Source organism: Patella vulgata, chromosome 2 (genome assembly GCF_932274485.2).
Source record: "Patella vulgata chromosome 2, xgPatVulg1.2, whole genome shotgun sequence".
Classification (NCBI taxonomy): domain Eukaryota; kingdom Metazoa; phylum Mollusca; class Gastropoda; family Patellidae; genus Patella; species Patella vulgata.
In genome coordinates, this window is record NC_065880.2 from 67,278,517 (window position 1) to 67,292,105 (window position 13,589).

Sequence of the window (13,589 nt, forward strand, 5' to 3'; positions counted from 1 at the left end):
GTTGAAATGGTACAGCCCCAAAATACTCGAGTGGTCCCTTACAATCCTACACTCCTAATCTGTAGGAAAAATCTCCTCGTTGCTGTGCTGAAGTCTAAAACAGCTCATTTGGGTCAAAGGACTCTTTCTTACTCGGCCTTAACAGAGTGGAATTATCTAAAGAACACTCAAGATATTGTTGTGTTTAGATCCAGACTCAAAACTTTTTTGTTGAAGAAAGCATTTACTTTGTGCCCTTGTTTGTATAATTTTTGGACCGTGCTTTGAGCATACTCATTCATGGATACGGCACGATATAAATAGACTATTATTATAACTGGTATTTGTATTATATTAATTATTATTAAAAATCCTATCAATAAAACTTGAGATTCTACATGTAGCATTTTTTATAACTATATATATATTGAAGGAAAAATTAGGGGGGTGCCCAAGTTCAGATTTTGTCATTGGTTCCGTATGGTTGAAAGGTTTTCAATCTAATGATCCAATGAAGTTCTATGGTGCGTCTATTTGTTGTAGATTTTTGGAGGTCAGGATCGGTACCCAATTGTTTAATTATTTGGTAGTCAAGGTTTCGACTAGAGTGGCTCGGTTGGTGGAAGTGGGAGGCAACTGGGGTGTCTCTTTTGTGGGTAATATCAGCATAATGTTCCTTCAGTCTAATTCGAACAGTCTTTTTGTTTCACCAACGTATTGTTTTTGGTATAGGTTGCAAGTAAGTAGGTAGATAACGTTTTTGCTGAAGCAGGTGTAATTGCTATGGAATTATACAATTTGCCTGTTTTGCTAGAATGAAATGTTTTCTTTCCTTTTAACGTATTGAAGTAATTGCATTAAGGATAGTTACAGGTGAATTCTAAAAAATTGTAACTTTTCCCACTTACTTGAGGCAAGGGTGTGGGGTCTTTTATAGTTGCTGAAGTTAAAAGATCTTTTAGAGACGGGTTGCGTCTATAAGCTGTAAGGCAGGGATGCCGAAAAACAGTCCGACAATCGTTCGAAATATGGAGGATGTGCCATTTATTCCTGATGATCTTGCTGATGTGGGCCGAAGTTGAATTATAGTCCGTTACGAAAACTGGACCCTTGTTATCCTTCGGTGTGGTTTTCGTATTTAGGGGGTTTTTCCTCTGAATATTATGGGCTTTGTTTCGCTTTGATTGGATAGTATCTCTTGGGTAGCCCTGTTTGAGATAATAGTTTACCAGGTTGTCTGCATGTTTTTGGTAATCTGCTGGATTGGAGCAGAAACGTTTGAGTCTAAGAAATTGACTATACGGTCCCTTGTGTTTTATATGCGGTGGGTGACATTGACATGAGGTGTAGGATAAGTGAGAGTGTGTGTCTGTCGGCTTGCATAACAGATCAAACTTGAGTTTTTTTGTGTGGTGTTCAAAACTTACCATGGTGTCTATGAAGGACACCTTATCTGTGGAATATTCGGCTGTGAATTTAATTGTTTTATGAAAACTGTTCATCAGCTGTAGGAAATCTTGTAGTTTAGAATTTCCATGTGTCCAGGTAAGGAAGATGTCGTTTATAAACCGGACGAAGACTAGCGGTTTGAAAGGTACTTTATTTAACATAATTTGTTCTAGTTCACTTAAGAAAACACAAGCGAAGTGTTTGACATGTTCGTCTGTGAAACTGCTGATGAATTCCATGGGGTCCCATTACCACTGATGGGTAGTAGGTAAAAACTATTAGGCCTTTTAGAAGTTTTTCCGTAATCTGACCCGACTGGTAGAGTTTAGTTAAAAATTGAGTAATTTCAGTATTGAATTCCGAAGTTGGGTCTTCATGAAGGGGCATGTAAAAGATGGTGTTGGATAGTTGTCTTTTTGCTTCTAGGATGTAATCGGTTTTGTTCAGGATAGCAACGGCTGAGCCTTTGTTGACTCTTTTGATAATAATGTCTGGGTTCGTTTTTAATTGAACAATGGCCAACCTTTCTTATTTAGAAAGATTGTTTATTTTAAATTTTATAATCTCGGTGTTGAGGATTTGGTTCTTTATAACTCTGAAGAAGATTTCTAGGTTTAGATTTGCCCTTGGGTTGGGGATCCAAGTGCTACATGGTGCAAATTTTTTATCCAGCTACAAATTGAAAGTATCGGGGGGTGTGGGTGCATTATTGAAATGGTAAGTTATTCTAATTTTTCGGAATAGTTTTCTCAGGTCTACAAGCGTCTTGCTTAACCCGGAAATGAAATGAAATGGGTTGTAACGTCCTACTGTTCTGCTCCTAACCTGGGCTAATGAAGACGGGCATACGCCATACAGTGTGCTATGAGGGAAATTTTGCCCGGGCAGCGGCACTATCGCCTACTCTTATATCGAATTCCAACTGCCAAGGGATCTTTTACGTGCATTCCAATGTATACACGGGACCTCTGCTTAACCCGGAATCAATCAAATAGAAAGTGTTGGGGGGTGTGGGTGCATTATTGAAATGGTAAGTTATTGTAATTTTTCGGAATAGTTTTATTATTTATTATGTTGTGGAGTGATTAGATGATAAAAAATCCTAAATGGTGGCCAATATGGCAGTATTTTAAGGTTTGTGGGTGTCATAACTCCAATCAAAATTAACCGTGCTGATGATTCTCAACCATCAGCCATGTTTGGAGAGTCAACAAATTTTTAAACTAATTTCATGCTCAGAGGATATTGACAAGATTGTTTGTTTTCGTAGTAGGGCGGCAAACGCCCTAAAACTCGTAAATGAGGAAGACAATGATCTCGAAACAATGTTGAATAGAATAAATAAACAAGTTCGCAGTGAAATCAATGAAATTAACACAGATAAAAATCATTATTCAACAACGATCAATAAAAAGATGTCAATGGATGAAATTAGTGAAACATTAATGAAACTACTGGGACATTTATCCTCAAAATTGGATAGGACCTTCCCAGCCATACTGATCAGTTCAATTGTTACTGGGGTTATCAAAAACAACCCAACTGCGCTTCAGATAACTCTGGGTTCCAAATTGGACCGATCAAAAAAGATTATCAAAACTCTGCAGTCATTTGGTCTGACTAGTTCTTATGACGAAGTGTTGCGTTTCAAGCGGTCAGCAGCAAAAGCTGCAACACTGGAACTTTCCTGTCCTGGTATAGGTGATGCATCAGCAGGTTTGGTAGAAGTGGTGGTAGATAATTTTGATGCTGATATATCATCTCAAAATGGAAAACTCTCTACACACTCATTAGCTATGCTTGTTACACAACCAGAAACCGAATGGGATGCTGATCGGTGCAAGCAAGAGACAATCCCACTCACTGCACTCACTCGAAGTCAAGATTCCTAATATACTCCTTTACCTATATGTTACTCGAACATTACGTCACAATGACCGACCTGACGTCATAGCAACCACATTCCAAAACAAGATGGAAGCTAGCAACGAATGTGGAAAAGTTTTTTCTAAAAGATGCCATGTTCTGCGACATGCCAGGGAAAGGCATCAGCCCACTTTCTCCAGGTGTGAAGAATGTGGGAAGAAATTCAGGAGAATACCTGTCAAAGCACCGGTGTAAAGGCACCAAACCTGCAGTAGAAGAGGGAAACTCAGCCTTGATTGCTGATACCCTCAAAATAGCGATAAATGCAACCATTGGAGAGCTCGATCAAGACACCACAACCACCACCTGCTCCACTGACACAGTCATAGCCACGGGGGCTTCTCCCTTTCTATACTACACTACCAGTGAAGTCACACCATGTTCTGGGGATCACGTGGCTAAGTGGGTAAGACGCTAACTCGCTAGCCTGGAGGTCGGGTGATCGATCCCTGCATTGGCCGAGAAAGTTCATCCAGATTTTCCGGCGTAGTTCTCCCTTGTCAGTGATGCAGGAAGGAGGGGCTGACAAGGAAAGCTGTCTAGCCGTTCGGATGAGACGAAAAACCGAGGTCCCGTGTACACATTGGCGTGCACGTAAAAGATCCCTTGGCAGTTGGAATTCTATATAAGAGTAGGCCGTAGTGCCGCTGTCCGGGCAAAATTTCCCTCATAGCACAATGTATGGCGTATGCCCGTCTTCATTAGCCCAGGTTAGGAGCAGAACAGTAGGACGTTAAACTCCATTTCATTTCATTTCATTTCACACCATGTTTTAGCCAGAGCCACGCGGACATCCAGGGCGCTCCCACACCTGATTGTAGGGGAAACCTGGAATACCATCACAACCAGCAGGAGCGACATCTGGAAAGATAGGTTGCCAGGCAACAAAACATACGCCCACAGCAGGTAAATCGTCCGAGCGGTCGTCAAGGGTTGTCATATATTTAATCCTTTGTAGGTAATTGGGGGCCTTTACAAGACAGTTCCATACAGATCAGATTATAAATTTTGTTGTTTGAGGGTTTACAAGGTTCTACAAACTGAAACAAGGGTCTCAACTCTGGAAGTAATCTACAGAAATTGTTGAAATTTGACAGGCTTTTTCGTTTTACTAATTTAAATAATGCATATAAATTTCACAGATCACATGATCACTTTTGTCATTCAAATGTTCACAATCGCCATAACTCTAGAAATTATTGACGGAAATTGCTGAAATTCAATAGACCTGTTTCACTAATTTAAATGATGCATATAAATTTCATACATATCGGATGATAACTATCATCAATCGAGCATTAACAAGGTTTAACAAAGTGAAACAAGGGCAATAACTCTAGAAGTAATTATTGTAAATTGTCGAAATTCAATAGGCTTTTTCGTTTCACTAATTTAAATCATGCATATAAATTTCACAAAGATCGGGTGATAACTTTTTGCGTTAGAGCATTCACAAGGATCAATAAAGTGAAACAAGGGCCATAACTCTAGACGTAATAAACGGAAATTGCTGAAATTCAATAGGCTTCTCCGTTTCACTAATCTAAATAATGCATGTAAATTTCACAAAGATCGAATGATAACTTTTGGCGTTGGGGCTTTCACAAGGTTCAATAAAGTGAAACAAGGGCCATAACTCTAGACGTAATATATGGAAATTATTGAAATTCAATAGGCTTCTTCATCTCACTAATGTAAACAACATATATCAATTTTAAAACAATTAGATAATTTACCTCTGTGATTAACACCAACTTCGATATGATTCATCTAACCAATAAATGAATAATCATATTCCTAGCGAATTTGATATATTAAGTTACTAATTTGTTAAATCACCTTGACATGCATCATTGGCAAAGTAAATCACGAACATGTCACATGGATATCTAAGTTCAAAGATAATAATCTTACCTGAATTAAGATTAAAGGTGCGACCTTTAGTTGGATCTTTTGGGGGAGAGAACCAGTTAATCAGAGATCCGACAATTGGTACTTGTCTCATCACACCCTGTATCAATAATGATATAATTTATAAACACAATTCTCCCAGAACAGGTTTATATATTTCTATATTTTATCAACTTTATTCTATTTTAAGAAAACCATAAATTGTCAAAATTAAATGGAAAATATTTCAATTTTTGTATTAATAGAAATTACTTGTAACCAAGAGCTTGTAATGCAGTTACCATAAAATTTGACTCATTTTGATATAACGGAAATCCATCAAGTGGTTCAGAAAAATAGGCTAACAGATGATGGACTGGGGTATGAAATAAGCAAATAACGACATCGACTAATGGGCTAGAAAAGTACTTGATGGACTTACCTCCTGCATCAACTTGTCTACTGATTCCTTATGTAATTCTTGATTTGCTACATCAATATTCTTCTTGATAATCTCAGACATTGACTCCAAATACTGCTCAATAAATAAATTTGATTATTGCAACAGTTACTTCAGTCCTGTATGTCCATTCTTCGATCGACATTTTTGAGTTAACATGATCAAGAAGGGTTTTAACTATTCACGAAAATCCAAATATTATTTATTTGGATGAAATTTATTTCAAATTCAGAGCTTAAACAATATCTTCTTTTATCTTGGAGTTTTAACTACACAATATCGTAATTCAATCATGAGATTATACTGGCTTTCAAAAATCATATAATCATCCATAGTGAATCAGAAACATATTCAAGATCATTGAGCATCAAGAAAGAAAATCCTGTTGATATAAGCAGCTGATGATAGTGAAAGAATAAAATAGCACTTTAAATTCCTAAGTAATATTATACAATTGCTTGTGTATATTTCCCGCCTATTAAAAAAAAAGTATGTAAGATTTAGGTAAAGAGCTAGCCATTCTTGCTGTAATAGTTCCAAAACAGATAATGTAAAATGAATAATTTGAAAATTTCATTCAAATTACTTTATTGTGAGCGAAGAGATTAGCCTTTGAAGGTTTGACAAGATATGTGCAATAGTCTTGCTCCTCCATTTTTAAATTAAATCAAAATATGGCTGAATCATTCTAATCTATTTAATATCGCAGAAATCTGATGCCAGTGAGAGTTGATTATGGCCTGGATCAGTTAATTAATGTTATTAATAATTTAGAAAACATTTCAGGCCTAAAGAAAGACCTGCAATAGGCAGATTTAGCTCGTGCATAATGTACATTTATGTTTAAATAAATGAACACACACCACTATTCGTTTACATTTGTATCATAGTACTACTGAACATCACATTGTGTTGGAGTTCGGGCGCCTTATTAAATGCTTATCTACATTTACATTACATGTATGTACTTACTTTAGAGGACTCTTCAATCTGTTTACCTGTAGTATGAACTAGAGCTACAAGTTCCTCTACATCTGTATTAACAGTTATTAAACCAAACCTTACACAAATCTCATCATCTGAACAATGACCTGAAATATATACATCACATGCTCAGAAAGTTCTACAATATCTAATAATGTAGGGTACTGGAATATGCCGAGGTTGGCCGATGTGTTTCTTTCTAGGGACTAAAGACTAAAATACAAGTTCAGATGTTATATTTATTAAAGTACACTAGCAATTTAACCATGTCTTACTACACATATTTTTAGTTCCCCCACCCTATTTAATTTGCGGTAATTTATTCAGGAATATTATTGACGTGAACTTCAACCCTATACGTGAATGGTGCACAGTTTGTCGTTATTTTCGTATATTATAATAATAAGAGATTCTCCATAACAAATTACCAAGAATTATTTTTGTTAAAGTCTGTTTTTTATTAATTATTACTTGTTGATTAAGAAGTCAATCAACTTACTTATCAACTACAATAACAGTCATACCATATGGTTCATAATCCAAGTAATTAGCACATTTAACGGTAATTTTTATAAAACAAAAACGGGCTTGTTGTAACACTTTCACTGCCGCCACTCATTTTATCCACACAGTTACATACTAAAACAGTTACAAGTCTTAGGTATAATATAGGAAGGAAAAGAAACTTCATTCAGATTATTTGAGAACAACATTCAATATTTTACGAAAAAGTCAAACTTGGCATGACGACAGTCGTTAAAGAAGGATCATTCTGACTGGCTGTTATCATCAATCGATCCAATGAACTGTCCTGTTTATATAATGAACAACCACAATATAGACCAGGCTACAACCGCTGTCTATTTCATATGCCCCAAGAAGGACTAGTAAACAATAAACAGTGAGAGACAGGAGAATTAAATTTATGTTATGCATGTTACTCGTGTGAAACAGAACAGAAGTAATCGGTCAGTAATTGACAGTAATTGTTGTTACTGCTATATTTCTCCTATTTATTTTCATTGAAAAGAATCAATTTAGACAATTGAGGGGAGTGATGAAAGGCACACCCCGACCAACATGCAGGCACGTCTAGGACAGCGAGAGAAATCACGCTCCTTTTATGTGAAGGCCTGCTAATCAGTCACCATATAGTAGGCTTTACATAAAATTTATGAAAGAATAAATAATACTGCTACTACTAGCAAGAACTTTGTTGTCTGATCACTGTTTAGGATAAATTGTACTTCATTTGTATCTATTATGATAATTTTGTGTAACTTACCAGTAGAGAAAGCTGTATCCATTGACTTTAGTTTATGAACTAGTTCACCATTGATATTGCTAATATCTATTTTACCTTGTTCCGTTGGTGTTTGATTTAACCAATGATCAGGTATATATCTGTGTATTGGAAAAACGAGTATTGCTAACAATAAATATACAATAAATAACAAAACTAGTTTTAGTTCCCACTGCAAGATTTTGACAAGAGCAACAACTCTGTAAACAATTGTCTATATGCACTGATTTATTCCTATGATAATACATTTTAACGATGCAAGTTTTGAAAAAATTCATCCATATCTTTCATATCTGAAGCATTTTGTAGTAAGGGCAATAACTCTGTACCAGGGCTCTTAATTTTAGCTGCAGCAATTAACCACCCACTACACTATCATAAATTAATCTAGTTTTGCCATCACCCAATTTATTAGACATTTCCCCTTGTAACTATTACTTAAAGTTGTAGAATTTGCATTTTAGGCATGAAATCTGGACAGCCACAAAAAATACCCATACATTTATTACCCTCAATAGACAATATAATTAATTAATATTTACTACGGAATTCTCTCTAGCTGATTCCATTTATTATTACATTAGTAATGCTAGTACACTATACCATTAATGACAAATTAAGTAGGACTAACATTATAAAATGCATCCTTTATAGACATTCATTTTAAAATTGTACATGAAATATACTCTTTAAAAAAAGTAGGGGATATTCAGAAACATGCAAAACTGCGCAAATGTACTGCTGTTTTTATTAGAGGTAACCAGTGTATGTTCATAAATTGCCTACACATAAACAGTTCATATGGGCGGCTTATCTGACGGCCCCATTTCACTCGCAAAGAGATACACTGTCAAAAGTGAAAATAGACGTTTTTGATTTTTGTCTTAATAATGAGTAATTGCTCCACCAATCCTCAGACATTCAGCAATTTGTCGTGGCATTCTCCTAATCAATCGTCCAATCACGATTTGGGGCAATCTGACCCACTCCTCTTGCAGTGCTACGGCCAATTCTTGCAGTGTTGACGTCGACGTTGACGAACATGTCTCCCAATCATATTAAATGTAACACACTAAAGCAAAGATATGCTAAACAGTAAATCTTATGCAAGAACCGATAGGAAAGCAAACATGGATAGGATAAACCAGCAAGCGGCAGTTTTCATCAACCCTTCCTTGAAGTGTCAAATTTGACAATGAACCCCTCCCACGTGTATGGCACTATTGCGTGTCGCACATGCAGGTCAGTGGTTCTGTTGGGGGGTCAGTGGTTCTGTTGGGGGGGCGATAGTTCTTCATCTGTGAACATACTCTCAAAGCATGTCAAGTGTCCATGACTATTTATCATATCACAACCTGCATAGGTATTTGCATTTCAATATCCCCTACTTTTTTTTGAAGAGTATATATGAAATTACCTAATAGCACCTAATCCAGCCCAGGTAGGAAGATTAACAGGTACTAGATTATTAGTATTTTCAACAATTGACCGGAATCTATGTCGCTGAGCTACTGTGGCATCTAAAACAGCCTAAAAAAAATACATTATTTAATAATTGTAATTTTACATAGTCTGTGCTAAATATTATTATCAGTGACTAGTTCCAAAAATACAAATCCAGAACTCTAATTCTAAGACTAATTTCTCTTGATGAGTTCAGTCTAAAAGGATGTTTTTTGATACAGACCAATGAAAAGACAACTATCATTTCAAGTATGGCATTAGGGAATTCCCTGTAGCTATAATTGCTGTTCTATTTGATTATTTTGTAGAAAGTCCCACTGATCCTACTGAGTAAAATATGAATTGGTCCATGAATATCTCTGTAAAAAGTAGACTGTTTTCAATTTATTAAAAAAACAGTGAAATTAACATCTGCCTCAAATTTGTAAAAATATTGTAGTCAGTTGAAGTAACTTATGTGGTGTATTTTGGTGGGAAGCTATTGGGCCATGGTGCAACCATTAACTAACAATAGAGAATTCCATTTTTGCCTATAATAGCACCCTCCACACCAGGGATGCCATTTCAAAATTTTGCACTCAGACATTTTTAGTTAGGGTTAACGGAACAGAGTCCAGAACTAGGTCACCAAAAGGTCCGCTTCTGCAAATAAGGTCAATAAGCTGCCATTCATTTAAATGGACTTCAACAATAAATATTTCTTATGTCACGTAGCATATTGTGTTCTGAATAATGTTTATGATTAGTAGAAAAAGTTTGGTGGTCCTCGCTATTTTTCATATTTCATTCCTGTACCGGCTTCTACTTTACATCAGTAATATTCATCAATAATCACCTGCCTTCATTTGTACAATAGAAAACGTAAATGTTCGTGATAAGAATAGTTTGTGATATCCAAACACTGTTTTCCTCATTATAAAATGGTATTTTAAAATTACATTGTTAGTTTTTAAAATCACACGTAAAAAGGAATAGTCAACTTCTGCGCATTATCATGTCTCTTATTGGCCTACGTGCTCTTTTACACATAATTCACGCCAAAATCAACCATTTTACTAGTTTCGTAGTAACCAATGCCTAAGCGATGATTTCCGTGTGACAGCAAGATCGCAGGAAAGTGCCACTGTAGATGTAGTTTCATTACGGAAAATAGGTGTTTATTTATTAATAGCTATTAATAGATAATAATAGGCAGCAGACGTGTCAACTAGCCTGTTTTTTCCATGAGACTCACAGATTCACAACCTTTCTCCCAATCTCCCGCACGGGAGGAAATTTCTCCCTTACTTTCGTTTTATAAATCAACCTCATGATGGGCTGACAGCCCAATGTGTGTTTGTGCTACATCGTAGTATTGTTTGGAGTAAAAGTATATTGTAATGGTATCAGAGTACATGAGCGTACCAAATAAAATAGAGACCTAGTATAATAATAGTATCTATCTATGCGATTTTGACAATTCTCCTGTGAAGAGAAAATAGTTCATGCCACATGACTTTAGCGTGAAACCGGAAGCCACTGACTGAAATTTAGCCGACTTAAAATCTGCGATTTTGGATTACTTTTTCAATTAAATATATTACTAGCGATTGTATTATAATACTGAGATATCGATCTCAATGTATGCAAATAATCTGACTCAAAAGTTATCAAAATATAAGCCCAATTACCGTTTATGTACGGGAGACACTTGCAGGAAAATACCGCTCTGACGTCACAATTCCGGGAATTTCCATCCACGCGATTACAGCCATAGAAAACAGGATTTATCGGTTTTGCAGACTGACGTACATTTGCTATTTTCGACTAAATGTAGCCTGCTTTTTATCTGATATTAATAAGATTATAAATATTTTATATATTATCATTCAAATTATTAAGATTTTTATAAGTTTTAACTGGCTAATATTCACGGATTTGAGTTGTAAAATTTGTACGACCGATTCTATACCGTCAATCTGATTAAAACAAAGATCCTCCTATTTCGTTTCGTTTTTATAGTTCAAAATTTCGTTTTACTTTTCTTTACTACACTAGGATCTGGAAGAGTTGTTATCATTGACGCGTTCTGAATGGTGTAAGGGCTTAGCCAATGAAACGGTCTGATTGGTTAATCAAATGTCTGACGTCATAGGGTCAAAAGCTGCTCGTATGACCTCTGACGAGACCTATCATTACAACCAGTCAGATCTCCATGTAGCGTAGGCCATCAAAAGTAAAAAAAAACGAAACGAAAATATAGATCTGTCTGTATTTTAATCAGATTGCTATACCGATTATTTATGATGTCACTCAGAGGTGACTGAAAACACTTTTTGGAGTACCGTATTAAAGTTTTTTGGGTAGCATTTTATGTATATTTTCACAAAATATTTCAAAAAAATTTTTTCTGTCATTTAAATTATTGACCCAAAATCCAAAGGGGGTTTTCATTTGTTCATTGTTGTATGCAGCAAAAATGAGCGCACAGTGTAAAAAGTGCTAAAGACATTTAGTATTAGCCTATGAAGAATAAAAATGAAGTTAGTTGATGAAAAAAGAAAAATCTCCTGGATTCTCCTGTTTTTTCATTGTTGGTCTCCTGTTTTTTTATACCTTTGCGAATATGTACAGAATATTTTGTTTTCAGTGAATAGAAAATATACTGAGCGCCATGGAAAACGCATCACTTTTTTTTCCCAAATATTTTATTACTAGGTGGTTTTGTATGTATAATATTATGCAATACTATGAACTATTGTTTCACACAATGCTCCCAAACACAAAAAATATCGGCCCGTGTGCAAAAAAAAATAAATTGCACGCGATGCACATGAAAAACCCAATATTCACGTGCAGCATTGTGTGTGAGCCCTTTAAAAGCATGTTTTCAACTTAATGTGCAGTACATGAACTGTGAAACGTCAATCTGTCGTAATTTGTTGTTGGACGTGTGAAGGAATCGTGCTAGTGATGCTGAGACTTACTGAAAATCAACGGAATGAAGCCATGGGAATGCCCAGGGCTGGCATGTCTACACGTGCTATTGCAGACACTTCAATTTTCATCAGTCCACTATTGTAAGGTTGGTGGAACAAGTTCGAGTTACTGGATCAACACGTGACCGTCAACGTCCTGGTCCACAACGCGCTACAACCCAGGCTCAAGACCGCTACATCCGGGTCACTCATCTGCGTGACAGATTCCGCCCAGCGACTCGAACAGGTGTAGCAGTCGTCGGAAGACAAGGACCAGTAAGTGCCAACACCGTAAGACGTCATCTAAGAGAAGTAGGACTCCGTGCACGACGACCTTATGTTGAAGCTATCCTCAGGGATCATCACCGTCAGCAGCGTTTGATATGGGCTCAAGGACACCAGACATGGTGAAGACTAGACTGGCAAAGTGTGCTCTTCAGTGATGAGAGTCGCTTTCATCTTTATCACGCTGATGGCCGTTAACGTGTGTGGAGACGCTTGGGGAACGTCTTGCAGACTGCTGCGTATTCAAAACGAAAATGGGGTGGGGGAAGTGTAATGGTGTGGGGAGGCTTCACATTTCATCACCGGACCGCCCTACACATTTGCAGGGGTCGCGTTAATGCTGTAGCCTACCGTGATGATGTCTTGCAACCAATTGTTGTTCCGTGGTTTTGAGCGCACCCACAACTTCAGTATGGACTACCTGGCTGCTAACAACATCAATGTTTTGGACTGGCCAGCCATGAGATTGGACGCCGTCTGTATCGGAGACCACAGATGCACACCATTGCTGCTTTAGAAGCTGCTCTTGTCCAAGAATGGAACAAATTGCCCCAGGCCTTCTTTCAAACATTGGTAAATTCCATGCGACGTCGCTGCACAGCGTGCGTAAGAGCCTGTGGAGGACACACGCGCTACTGACATCTGTGTCGTACTTTTGGTTTTGACCCCTCTGACTTTGTACCGTTGATTACAGATTAAACATCCATAAGTGTACAAATGTGTTATTATTGATGTGTTCCCATTTGAATATTGTTCACAATAAGAAGCAAAATAAATAAGATATGTTTACAGGATCATTTTGTTATACGAAAAACTAAGTGATGCGTTTTCCATGGCGCTCAGTGTAGTTAAAATATTGTGTAATGGCAAATGGGTTGCCAGGTGGGACCAC

At 36.8% G+C, this 13,589-nt stretch overlaps 1 protein-coding gene across 1 annotated transcript in view; it reads right to left on the reverse strand.

Annotated features, from left to right (window-relative positions):
* The window catches only part of LOC126811168 (putative pyridoxal-dependent decarboxylase domain-containing protein 2), a 63,236-nt gene that overhangs the window by 22,103 nt on the left and 27,544 nt on the right, over positions 1-13,589 (reverse strand). The window contains exons 18-22 of the mRNA XM_050536692.2: positions 9,409-9,521; positions 7,974-8,092; positions 6,677-6,795; positions 5,687-5,779; positions 5,269-5,365 (exon numbers count right to left, since the gene is read on the reverse strand). Coding sequence (XP_050392649.2) covers positions 5,269-5,365; positions 5,687-5,779; positions 6,677-6,795; positions 7,974-8,092; positions 9,409-9,521 — 541 coding nt within the window. The remainder of the gene's footprint in view (positions 1-5,268; positions 5,366-5,686; positions 5,780-6,676; positions 6,796-7,973; positions 8,093-9,408; positions 9,522-13,589) is intronic.